The 12,022-nt window shown below is 52.6% G+C and overlaps 1 protein-coding gene across 1 annotated transcript; it reads left to right on the top strand.

The window, feature by feature from the left end:
• LOC306970718 (lathosterol oxidase-like) lies at window positions 1-7,764 on the top strand (the record flags this gene model as incomplete). Its single annotated transcript, XM_079566745.1, has 5 exons — window positions 1-38; window positions 817-1,038; window positions 4,307-4,439; window positions 4,716-4,816; window positions 7,336-7,764. Exons 2-5 carry the CDS (start codon window positions 829-831, stop codon window positions 7,762-7,764), a joined length of 873 nt encoding a protein of 290 aa, XP_079422871.1. The 5' UTR covers window positions 1-38; window positions 817-828.
• Window positions 7,765-12,022: the final 4,258 nt, after the last annotated feature.

The following is a 12,022-nucleotide window of genomic DNA, read 5'->3' as shown; positions in this document are numbered from 1 at the left end:
GTCGCGGATCGTGTTCCGGATTCTCCGCAGCTCCGCAGGTAAAGCCGTGTTTACGCTTTATTAACGTCTATTATTTAATATGGCACATGTTTACGTTAATATGTCACATGTTTACGTTAATATGTCACGTGTTTACGTTAATATGTCACATGTTTACGTTAATATGGCACATGTTTACGTTAATATGTCACGTGTTTACTTCATTACCTCTTTATGATCCGTCTGTGTGACTTTGCGTCTGAAGGAACGAGTCACTTTGAACCTGAATACTGAAGTTGATCAGCTGTTACGAAACCGCGCTTTAACCTCTTAACCCCCGCCCGAGCCGCGCGCGTTCTGTTCGGCTTTACCTAAATCTAAAAGCTTCGAGAAAAAAACGTCACAAAATAGAAAGAAGAATGAGAGTTTTGTAGGTCTTAGCTTTCAAATGAGGCGTTACGTTAGATTTAGGTAAAGCTGAACTGGGGAAACACTCTTGGTTAGACACATGTGTGTGATGTTCCTGATCTGAGTGTCCTGGGTGCTCTGTCCTGGACAGAGATATAATTATACTATAACTATAGTATAGGGTTAGGGTTAGTATAATTATAGTATAACTATAGTTACACGATAATTATACTATAGTACACTATAGTATAATTATCGTGTAACTAACCCTGTGTCTCCCACAAAGGAAAAGATCATGTTTGAATCATTGCCTTTCGTGCTACACGTGGATACCAAACAAGTCATTATTTGTGAATGAATGAGCGTGGGGAAAGACCCTAACCACAGACCTGTTGGAGGCGGAGTTGCTGATGAAGCTTGTGTCTTCAGGCTCCGTCAGTCATGGACCTGGTTCTGGACGTGGCCGACCACTATGTGCTGACCCCGTACGTGTACCCCTCCTCCTGGCCTGAGGGGGGCGCTCTGAGGCAGATCCTGAGTCTGCTGGTTCTCACTAACCTGGGGGCGGCCGTGCTGTACCTGGGGCTGGGGGCCATCAGCTACTTCTGCGTCTTCGACCACGCCCTCATGAAGCACCCGCACTTCCTCAAGGTGAGACTCCTCCTCCTGCAGGTGAGGCTCCTCCTCCAGGTGAGGCTCCTCCTCCAGGTGAGGCTCCTCCTCAAGGTGAGACACTCCCTCCGTGTTATGCAGTATAATGGCGGCACGGTGGCTCAGCGGTTAGTGCTCTCTCTTCACAGCTAGAAGGTCCCGGGTTCGATTCCCACCTGGACGGGGCCTTTCTGTGTGGAGTTTGTATGTTCTCCCCGTGTCTGCGTAGGTTTCCTCCGGGTACTCCGGTTTCCCCTATCACTAAAACATGCACAATAGGCCAGGATGAATGATGTGTGCGAGTGAATGTGTGGTGGTGTCAGAGGGTCCGTTGGTGCAGACGTGTGTCAGTCTCCCCCAGGGGAAACTGAAGCTACAAACATAGTTTACACCACCGAGTGTGGAGTGAATGTACAACTGTCTCATGTAAAGCGCTTTGTGATCATGTCTGTGAAAGGTGCTGTATAAATAAAGATCTTCTTCTTCTTCTATGAGGCTTCTCCGCAGAAGAACCTTGATGTTTGTGTCCGTGTATCAGCGCGGCCTCGGCCCTCAGGCCTTCACCGAGGCCTGGCCTTGGTGGGAAACGGCCCCCCCCCTCTCTGGGTGAAAGTTATTCAGATTTTTAGCATTAAAGCAACAGGCCAGTGTTTTTCTGAGATATGTTCTTACCTGAGCTGTGACGAGTTCTTTAGGACCTGTCTGATCTTCAGTCACGTAAACACAGCGCAGACGGCGTTAGCATTTAGCCTCTCCCTCTCTCCTCTATAGCTCCAAAACAGGTCAAGATAGAAGCTACCAAGCTCTTCCACGTTTCCCCTATTTAAATATGGTTACGTGAAGTGTTCCACTACAAAGTATAATTACACACAATTAAACAATGTGGATTTTCTAAGCGGATAAAAGGGGGAACTATATTGTAAGGCGGAATAATACCAGGAGTAGTTTGGCATCCGCGCAGTAATCTTCAATAGTAATTATACTTTGTAGTGGAACACTTCACGTAACCATATTTAAATAGGGGAAACGTGGAAGAGCTTGGTAGCTTCTATCTTGACCTGTTTTGGAGCTATAGAGGAGAGAGGGAGAGGCTAAATGCTAACGCCGTCTGCGCTGTGTTTACGTGACTGAAGGCATCAGGACTGTGGCAGCATATCGGGGACAGGAAGAGAATTGGACACAGGGGTTTAGCGCATGCGCAGGCTTCGCACGGCCAATTTATGTTTTCGACAGTTAGAAAACAGTTGTGGCAGCATATCGGGGACAGTTAGAAGACGGTGATTAATATGTTGGAGTCGAATAAAAAAAATATCTTGACACAGACATAATGCTTTGTATAACATCATTTTAATAAAAATCAAAAGTACTGTTTTGAAAGAAGTTTGTTTTAACTCAGCACAATATATTTAGTACTTCTGCGCATGCGTCTCTTACAGGCGCGAAGTTCCACCGGCTTTAAAATGTATTAATATTTTATGATTATTATGATGATTTTAATTGTTTTTCCGCTTATTCCAGTCATATAGATGCAAACTACCCACGAGGATGTTTTCTTTCGCGTTTTTTTGCTGAAAAGAATGTCTTTATGAGGACCTAACCTATTTAAATCTTATATTTGGCTGCCTTGTGTGTAAATATATAGGCCTATACATATTATCATAGATTGTAAATTTTGTAAATAGTCAATTGTTGTGTTGTTGTTTAGTCAAATCAGATCGTTTGTAATTGTTATTGTAATTTATATCATCAAAATCATCATTATTTTGTTTATTTGTATTTTCTATAAATATACACAATTTACAACTTGTTGTTCTGTTGCTTTGTCAAATCTTTCATAATTGTTATTATCATTTCTATCATCATCATTACAATTATTTATTTCAATGTATTTTACATAAATATAGCCGACATAATTTACACATTGCCTAATTAACACTTTCTCCGTCTGTGAGATCAATAAAGTATCAAAGAGCTGCGTAAACATGCGAGGCTGCGCATGCGCTAAACACCGTAGCCCCGATTCTCCAGCGTTCGCTAGCTCCGATTCTCTTCCTGTCCCCGATATGCCTGCCACAGGGACCGTCGCTGTTGTGGGCGGATGTGCGTCAGATATACGGCCGTACCAGAAACAACGCAAATACAAAGGTTCCGGCTCAGGGGGAGATATGCCTCAAAGTCTTTGTAGTTAATTAATCGAAATTAACGCGTTTAAGTCCCGCCCCGAATATATATTCTACATACAAACATACAACATGTGAAATGTCTTTAATGCCATTCTTGTCTCTTTAAAGAGGGCGTGTTCTGCTTTAAAGAGGGGGTGTTCTGCTTTAAAGAGGGGGTGTTCTGCTTTAAAGAGGGCGTGTTCTGCTTTAAAGAGGGGGTGTTCTGCTTTAAAGAGGGGGTGTTCTGCTTTAAAGAGGGGGTGTTCTGCTTTAAAGAGGGCGTGTTCTGCTTTAAAGAGGGCGTGTTCTGCTTTAAAGAGGGCGTGTTCTGCTTTAAAGAGGGGGTGTTCTGCTTTAAAGAGGGGGTGTTCTGCTTTAAAGAGGGGGTGTTCTGCTTTAAAGAGGGGGTGTTCTGCTTTAAAGAGGGCGTGTTCTGCTTTAAAGAGGGGGTGTTCTGCTTTAAAGAGGGGGTGCTCTGCTTTAAAGAGGGGGTGTTCTGCTTTAAAGAGGGCGTGTTCTGCTTTAAAGAGGGCGTGTTCTGCTTTAAAGAGGGGGTGTTCTGCTTTAAAGAGGGGGTGTTCTGCTTTAAAGAGGGGGTGTTCTTCTTTTGTCAGTCCCATAGCACCAGTCTATATCTCACTACAATGATGACAAACCTTCTGTTGGTCTGTAAATGCAGTAAATTAGAATAACTGCCTTGTATAAAATGTCTCTCTCAAAATGGCTGTAGTGAATGTCTTGAAATAGGCCTCTGTCTCTTTAAGAACCTCTGAGCCTTTAGACACGCCCCCTCCACACGCTGTCTGTGGCATCAGTGGGGAGGGGGTTCTGCTGAGGAGCAGTGGTTGGTTACTCGGCTCGGAGGCGTCTCCAGGAGGTGGGGGCGTTCCTAGGAGGACTCAGGCAAACCTATCCCTAAAATGGCCGCCATCAGAGTTTTTACAGATTACTCAGAAATACGTGAATGTGCCAAGGCAACACTTCAGCCATGTTTTTAATGAGGGAGTGACAGAATAACAGGATGGAAAGCTGGAAAAAGGCCATTTTGCAGAAAACCCCCCCTTTAAATGCCGTTCTTGTTCCTTCATCTTGTTTCTTTCATGCAGAACCAGGTGCGGAGGGAGATCCGTTACGCGCTGACGTCGTTGCCGTGCATCAGCGTCCCCACGGTGGCGCTGTTCTTCTTTGAGGTCAGAGGTTACAGCCGACTGTACGACCGCGTCTCCGACCACGCCCTCGGTAAGCCCCGCCCACTTTAATTCATAGGTTTCAAACTTCAGTCTGAACTTGTTTTCTCTGATTATTGAACAGAAAGAACGAGCTCTTCCTATAACGATGAGACGATTGATTTAAAACTAAAATAATTAAAGTGATCATGTCTCACCTAAACTTTGTAAACGTTCCCTTTAAAGGCGCTGAGTCAGAGTCTGCGCTGCCGTAAACTCACGTCACTTTCATGAAACAGGTTAAATCAGGTGGAACAAAATAACCTTCAGTCTTTATCCGGCGTTTCAGGCTGGACGGGCTTCTTCATCAGCGTCGTCTCCTTCCTCTTCTTCACCGACATGTGCATCTACTGGATCCACCGCTTCCTCCACCACCGGAGCATCTACAAGGTGAGTTCAGGAGCATCTACAAGGTGAGTTCAGGAGCAGCGGGAGTTTCAGACCACAGGGTTTTCTGCACAAACTCGATGATTACGCTTCATCTTTAATAATAATAATAATAAATTTTATTTGTAACGCACTCTTCATTCAGAGGATCTCAGAGTGCAACAAGACAACACACACATTAAAAACATCAACAATTATAAGCTTTCTTAAAAAGGAACGTTTTCAAATTAGCTTTAAAAAAGTCCAGGTTCTTGCAGGTATTGTGGAGCGTGACCAGTGATGCATTATGGGTGAGCAGCAGGATTTTATAGTCGATCCGGGCAGAAACTGGGAGCCAGTGCAGTGAGAACAGAACGGGTGTGATGTGCTCGTACTTCCTGGCTCGCACAAGTGTTCTCGCTGCTCTGTTCTGTAAGTACTGGAGTCTCTGGATGTCTGTGGCAGGAGCCCAATAAAAAGTCCGTTACAAAACCCTAACCCCAGCCTTGAGGAAACAAAGACATGGATAAGTTTTTCTGCGTCAGGAACGGTTAACAGAGGACGGAGTTTTGCGATGTTTCGGAGGTGAAAAAATGAGGTTTTACACAGGTTCTTGAGATGATGAGAGAAGTTTAGCTGAGGGTCGAACCGGACGCCGAGGTTTGTGACTGCAGGGGAGAGATTTATGGTCTGATTGTCAAGGATGAGCTGCGGTTTGGATGAGGGGTGAGTCTGATGAGATGTGCCAACAAGTATTGCCTCAGTTTTGGTGCTGTTAAGTTGAAGGAAGTTTTGATGCATCCATGGCTTTATCTCCTCAAGGCCATGACTCGCTTCAGTGCTGCAGGTGGACTTGGGGCAGTTCGGACATAAAGCTGTGTGTCATCAGCATAACAGTGGTAGGATATCCCATGTTTGCTGATGACATTACCGAGGGGGAACATGTAGGTTGTGAATAGTATGGGGCCGAGCACCGACCCCTGTGGGACCCCACACGTGACTGGGTGTGGCCTGGACTTTCATGTCCCCAATTGGACAGACTCGGTTCTGCCGGATAGGTACGACTGGAACCACTGTAAAGCCGTGCCTGACAGTCCAATGGCGGTGTGGAGGCGATCCAAGAGAATGGCCGTCAGGTCGAGGAGGAGGAGTAGAGATGGTGATCCGGCATCAGCTGCCATTAGGTCATTCGTTACCCTGAGCAACGCTGTCTCTGTGCTGTGGGCAGAGCCAAAGCCTGACTGGAACTTCTCAAACAAGTTGTTGTACTTGAGGTGGTTCTGGAGCTGGCTGGCAACTACCCTCTCCAAGACTTTGGACAAGAAGGTGAGGTTGGAGATAGGCCTGTAATAGGCCTTTACTCAAATATCCAAGGTTTTCACACCGAGACCAAGACATTCAACTATTTCACACTTTTCATCAGCAGATCCTTTTTCTTTCCCTTATGGCTTGAAGGGCAGCAGGGGGCAGGTGTGAGGGCAGGTGTGAGGCCAGCAGGGGGCAGGTGTGAGGGCAGCAGGGGGCAGGTGTGAGGCCAGCAGGGGGCAGGTGTGAGGCCAGCAGGGGGCAGGTGTGAGGGCAGCAGGGGGCAGGTGTGAGGGCAGCAGGGGGCAGGTGTGAGGGCAGCAGGGGGCAGGTGTGAGGGCAGGTGTGAGGGCAGGTGTGAGGGCAGGTGTGAGGGCAGCAGGGGGCAGGTGTGAGGGCAGCAGGGGGCAGGTGTGAGGGCAGCAGGGGGCAGGTGTGAGGGCAGGAGTGAGGGCAGGTGTGAGGGCAGGTGTGAGGGCAGGTGTGAGGGCAGGTGTGAGGGCAGCAGGGGGCAGGTGTGAGGGCAGCAGGGGGCAGGTGTGAGGGCAGCAGGGGGCAGGTGTGAGGGCAGCAGGGGGCAGGTGTGAGGGCAGCAGGGGGCAGGTGTGAGGGCAGCAGGGGGCAGGTGTGAGGGCAGCAGGGGGCAGGTGTGAGGGCAGGTGTGAGGGCAGGTGTGAGGGCAGCAGGGGGCAGGTGTGAGGGCAGCAGGGGGCAGGTGTGAGGGCAGGAGTGAGGGCAGGTGTGAGGGCAGGAGTGAGGGCAGGTGTGAGGGCAGGTGTGAGGGCAGGTGTGAGGGCAGGTGTGAGGGCAGCAGGGGGCAGGTGTGAGGGCAGGTGTGAGGGCAGCAGGGGGCAGGTGTGAGGGCAGCAGGGGGCAGGTGTGAGGGCAGGTGTGAGGGCAGCAGGGGGCAGGTGTGAAACACAGACCTCTCCTTAATCGAGGCAAACTTGAAATCATTTGTACTTTTATGACCGTTTTTTTATTAATAAATATATAAATAAAATAAATACTTTTTTCAAAGGCAACAAATAATCGTTTGAATAATCGTGATTTCAATTATGACAAAAATAATCATTTATTCAATAATCGAGCAGCCCTAGTGCACCACATCTGGAAGGTTCCGTGTCCGTTCATGATCTGTCGTATCGGTGTCTGATGTGTCCGTGTTCTCATGTTCTCCTCATGTTCTCCTGTTCTCGTGTCCTCTTCTCCTCATGTTCTCCTGTTCTCGTCCCCAGCTGTTCCACAAGCCGCACCACATCTGGAAGGTTCCGTCTCCGTTCGCGAGCCACGCCTTCCACCCGGTGGACGGGTTCCTGCAGGGGCTGCCGTACCACGTGTACCCGTTCCTGTTCCCCCTCCACAAGGGTCTGTACCTCGCCCTGTACGTGTTCGTCAACATCTGGACCATCTCCATCCACGACGGGGACTACCGGGTGCCCCGCCCCCTCACGCCGCTCATCAACGGCTCCGCCCACCACACCGACCACCACCTGTTCTTCGACTTCAACTACGGCCAGTACTTCACCCTGTGGGACCGGCTGGGGGGGTCGTACCGGCACCCGAGCGGGCTGGAGGGGCGGGGCCCGCGGGAGGTGGTGCGGGAGAGGGAGGAGCGGGAGGAGAGGGGGAGGGGCAAGGAGGTATACGGACAGAAGGAGGAGTAAAGGAGAGGAGGGAGAGGAGAGGGGGGGTCGTACCGGCACCCGAGCGGGCTGGAGGGGCGGGGCCCGCGGGAGGTGGTGCGGGAGCGGGAGGAGAGGGGGAGGGGCAAGGAGGTATACGGACAGAAGGAGGAGTAAAGGAGAGAGAGGGAGGAGAGAGAGGGTCGTACCGGCACCCGAGCGGCCTGGAGGGGCGGGGCCCGCGGGAGGTGGTGCGGGAGCGGGAGGGGGGGAGGGGCAAGGAGGAGAGAGGGAGGGGCAAGGAGGTATACGGACAGAAGGAGGAGTAAAGGAGAGAGAGGGAGGAGAGGGGGGGTCGTACCGGCACCCGAGCGGGCTGGAGGGGCGGGGCCCGCGGGAGGTGGTGCGGGAGAGGGAGGAGCGGGGGAGGGGCAAGGAGGGGAGGGGGAGGGGCAAGGAGGTATACGGACAGAAGGAGGAGTAAAGGAGAGAGAGGGAGGGTCGTACCGGCACCCGAGCGGGCTGGAGGGGCGGGGCCCGCGGGAGGTGGTGCGGGAGAGGGAGGGGCAAGGAGGAGAGGGGGAGGGGCAAGGAGGTATACGGACAGAAGGAGGAGTAAGAGGAGAGAGAGGGAGGAGAGGGAGGGTCGAACCGGCACCCGAGCGGCCTGGAGGGGCGGGGCCCGCGGGAGGTGGTGCGGGAGAGGGAGGAGAGGGGGAGGGGCAAGGAGGAGAGGGGGAGGGGCAAGGAGGTATACGGACAGAAGGAGGAGTAAAGGAGAGAGAGGGTCGTACCGGCACCCGAGCGGGCTGGAGGGGCGGGGCCCGCGGGAGGTGGTGCGGGAGAGGGAGGAGAGGGAGGGGAGGGGGAGGGGCAAGGAGGTATACGGACAGAAGGAGGAGTAAGAGGAGGAGAGAGGGAGGAGAGGGGGGGTCGTACCGGCACCCGAGCGGCCTGGAGGGGCGGGGCCCGCGGGAGGTGGTGAGGGAGAGGGAGGAGAGGGGGAGGGGCAAGGAGGAGAGGGGGAGGGGCAAGGAGGTATACGGACAGAAGGAGGAGTAAAGGAGAGAGAGGGAGGAGAGGGGGGGTCGTACCGGCACCCGAGCGGGCTGGAGGGGCGGGGCCCGCGGGAGGTGGTGCGGGAGCGGGAGGAGAGGGGGAGGGGCAAGGAGGGGAGGGGGAGGGGCAAGGAGGTATACGGACAGAAGGAGGAGTAAAGGAGAGGAGGGAGAGGAGAGGGGGGGTCGTACCGGCACCCGAGCGGGCTGGAGGGGCGGGGCCCGCGGGAGGTGGTGCGGGAGAGGGAGGAGAGGGGGAGGGGCAAGGAGGGGAGGGGGAGGGGCAAGGAGGTATACGGACAGAAGGAGGAGTAAAGGAGAGGAGGGAGAGGAGAGGGGGGGTCGTACCGGCACCCGAGCGGGCTGGAGGGGCGGGGCCCGCGGGAGGTGGTGCGGGAGAGGGAGGAGGGGAGGGGGAGGGGCAAGGAGGGGAGGGGGAGGGGCAAGGAGGTATACGGACAGAAGGAGGAGTAAGAGGAGGAGAGAGAGGAGAGGGAGGGTCGTACCGGCACCCGGGCGGGCTGGAGGGGCGGGGCCCGCGGGAGGTGGTGCGGGAGAGGGAGGAGAGGGAGGGGAGGGGGAGGGGCAAGGAGGGGAGGGGGAGGGGCAAGGAGGTATACGGACAGAAGGAGGAGTAAAGGAGGGAGAGGGGGGAGAGGGGGGGTCGTACCGGCACCCGAGCGGGCTGGGGGGGCGGGGCCCGCGGGAGGTGGTGCGGGAGCGGGAGGAGAGGGGGAGGGGCAAGGAGGTATACGGACAGAAGGAGGAGTAAGAGGAGGAGAGAGAGAGGAGAGGGAGGAGAGGGAGGGGCGGGAGAGGGAGGGGCGGGAGGGGAGGGGGAGGGGCAAGGAGGTATACGGACAGAAGGAGGAGTAAAGGAGGGAGAGGGAGGGTCGTACCGGCACCCGAGCGGGCTGGAGGGGCGGGGCCCGCGGGAGGTGGTGCGGGAGAGGGAGGGGAGGGGGAGGGGCAAGGAGGGGAGGGGGAGGGGCAAGGACAAGGAGGTATACGGACAGAAGGAGGAGTAAAGGAGAGAGAGGGAGGGTCGTACCGGCACCCGAGCGAGCTGGAGGGGCGGGGCCCGCGGGAGGTGGTGCGGGAGAGGGAGGAGCGGGAGGGGAGGGGGAGGGGCAAGGAGGAGAGGGGGAGGGGGAGGGGCAAGGAGGTATACGGACAGAAGGAGGAGTAAGAGGAGGGAGAGGGAGGAGAGGGAGGAGAGGGGGAGGGGCAAGGAGGTATACGGACAGAAGGAGGAGTAAAGGAGAGAGAGGGAGGAGAGGGGGGGTCGTACCGGCACCCGAGCGGCCTGGAGGGGCGGGGCCCGCGGGAGGTGGTGCGGGAGAGGGAGGAGCGGGAGGAGAGGGGGAGGGGCAAGGAGGAGAGGGGGAGGGGCAAGGACAAGGAGGTATACGGACAGAAGGAGGAGTAAGAGGAGAGAGAGGGAGGAGAGGGGGGGTCGTACCGGCACCCGAGCGGCCTGGAGGGGCGGGGCCCGCGGGAGGTGGTGTGGGAGAGGGAGGAGAGGGAGGAGAGGGGGAGGGGCAAGGAGGGGAGGGGGAGGGGCAAGGAGGTATACGGACAGAAGGAGGAGTAAAGAAGAGAGAGGGAGGAGCGGGAGGGGAGGGGGAGGGGCAAGGAGGAGAGGGGGAGGGGCAAGGAGGTATACGGACAGAAGGAGGAGTAAGAGGAGAGAGAGGGAGGAGAGGGAGGAGAGGGGGGGTCGTACCGGCACCCGAGCGGCCTGGAGGGGCGGGGCCCGCGGGAGGTGGTGAGGGAGAGGGAGGGGAGGGAGGGGAGGGGCAAGGAGGGGAGGGGGAGGGGCACAGGGAGGTATACGGACAGGAGGAGGAGTAAAGGAGGAGGAGCCTGTGACTGTTGTACATGTTTTAATGAGGCCAAATTGTCTTTGTTTCTGTTTTTATGAAATAAAAAAAAACATTTTTGATTAAAAACTAATTTTATAAAAAACATTTCTGTTTGAGCTTCGTTTCATCACATTTCAGCCCCGGTCCAGACGACTGTGTTTCTGTGAGTTATTACACCTTAATAACAGTCATGTGACACATTCAGCACAAATAATCAGCCCAAAGTCACGGATCCAATAATAATAATCATTATAATTATGTTAATAACAATATTACTATGATTATTATTAATAATATACATTTATATATATATATATATATATATATATATATATATATATATATATATATATGTATATATGTATATATATATATATATATAGTTGTTTTTTTTTATACATATATATATGTATATACGGGCACCACTGATGCCTTCAACCTGGAGGGTGAAGCATCAGTGGTGCCCGTGGTCGTTGGGGCACTCGGGGCAGTGACCCCCAAACTCCAGCAGATCCCAGGAAACACATCAGACATCTCGGTCCAGAAAAGTGCAGTTCTAGGAACAGCAAAGATACTGCGCAGAACCCTCAGCTCCCAGGCCGACGGGAGAGGACCCGAGCAGGAGGAGAAAGAGACGCCCGCAGAGGGTGAGGAAGAGTGTTTTTTTTTTTTTTATATATATAATTTATTAGAAATAAAAATATATATTATGATTATGATTATTAACAATAATAATGAGAATAAATTATTATTATTATTATTATTATTATTATTATTATTATATTGAAGTTTTTTCAAATAATAATAATAATACTGATAATAATTGACTCTGATCAAAGGGATTAATTATTTTTCTGGTTCGAGCTCAAACCCAAACTGCTGTTTTTCTTCCTGGTCCTTTTCAAACATCACAGATTCACCAAAGAAACTAAACGTTTAAAGAAATGATCCAACTGAGGAGAAGAAAACATTTAAACAACTCTTTATTTTACAAGAACCTGATCTAAAGCGTCTACACAAACACAAACACTTGTAAATGTAAATTACACCTGCAGTAACTCTGTCGCCCCCTAGTGACAGATCAGAGAACTGTCCCAGTTTAATTCTGTCCTTAACTGTGGGGAAACGAGGACCCCTGGGGGTGAACGTCTGTTACAACGGCTGCTAAAGACGAGCAGGAGGAGGTCCAGGAGGAGGAGGAGGTCCAGGAGGAGGAGGAGGTCCAGGAGGAGGAGGTCCAGGAGGAGGTCCAGGAGGAGGAGGAGGTCCAGGAGGAGGAGGAGGTCCAGGAGGAGGAGGAGGTCCAGGAGGAGGAGGAGGTCCAGGAGGAGGTCCAGGAGGAGGAGGAGGTCCAGGAGGAGGTCCAGGAGGAGGAGG

The sequence above is a fragment of the Gobius niger genome, assembly GCF_951799975.1.
Source record: "Gobius niger genome assembly, chromosome: 11".
Classification (NCBI taxonomy): Eukaryota; Metazoa; Chordata; class Actinopteri; order Gobiiformes; family Gobiidae; genus Gobius; species Gobius niger.
This window is presented reverse-complemented; position numbering and strand designations above follow the sequence as displayed.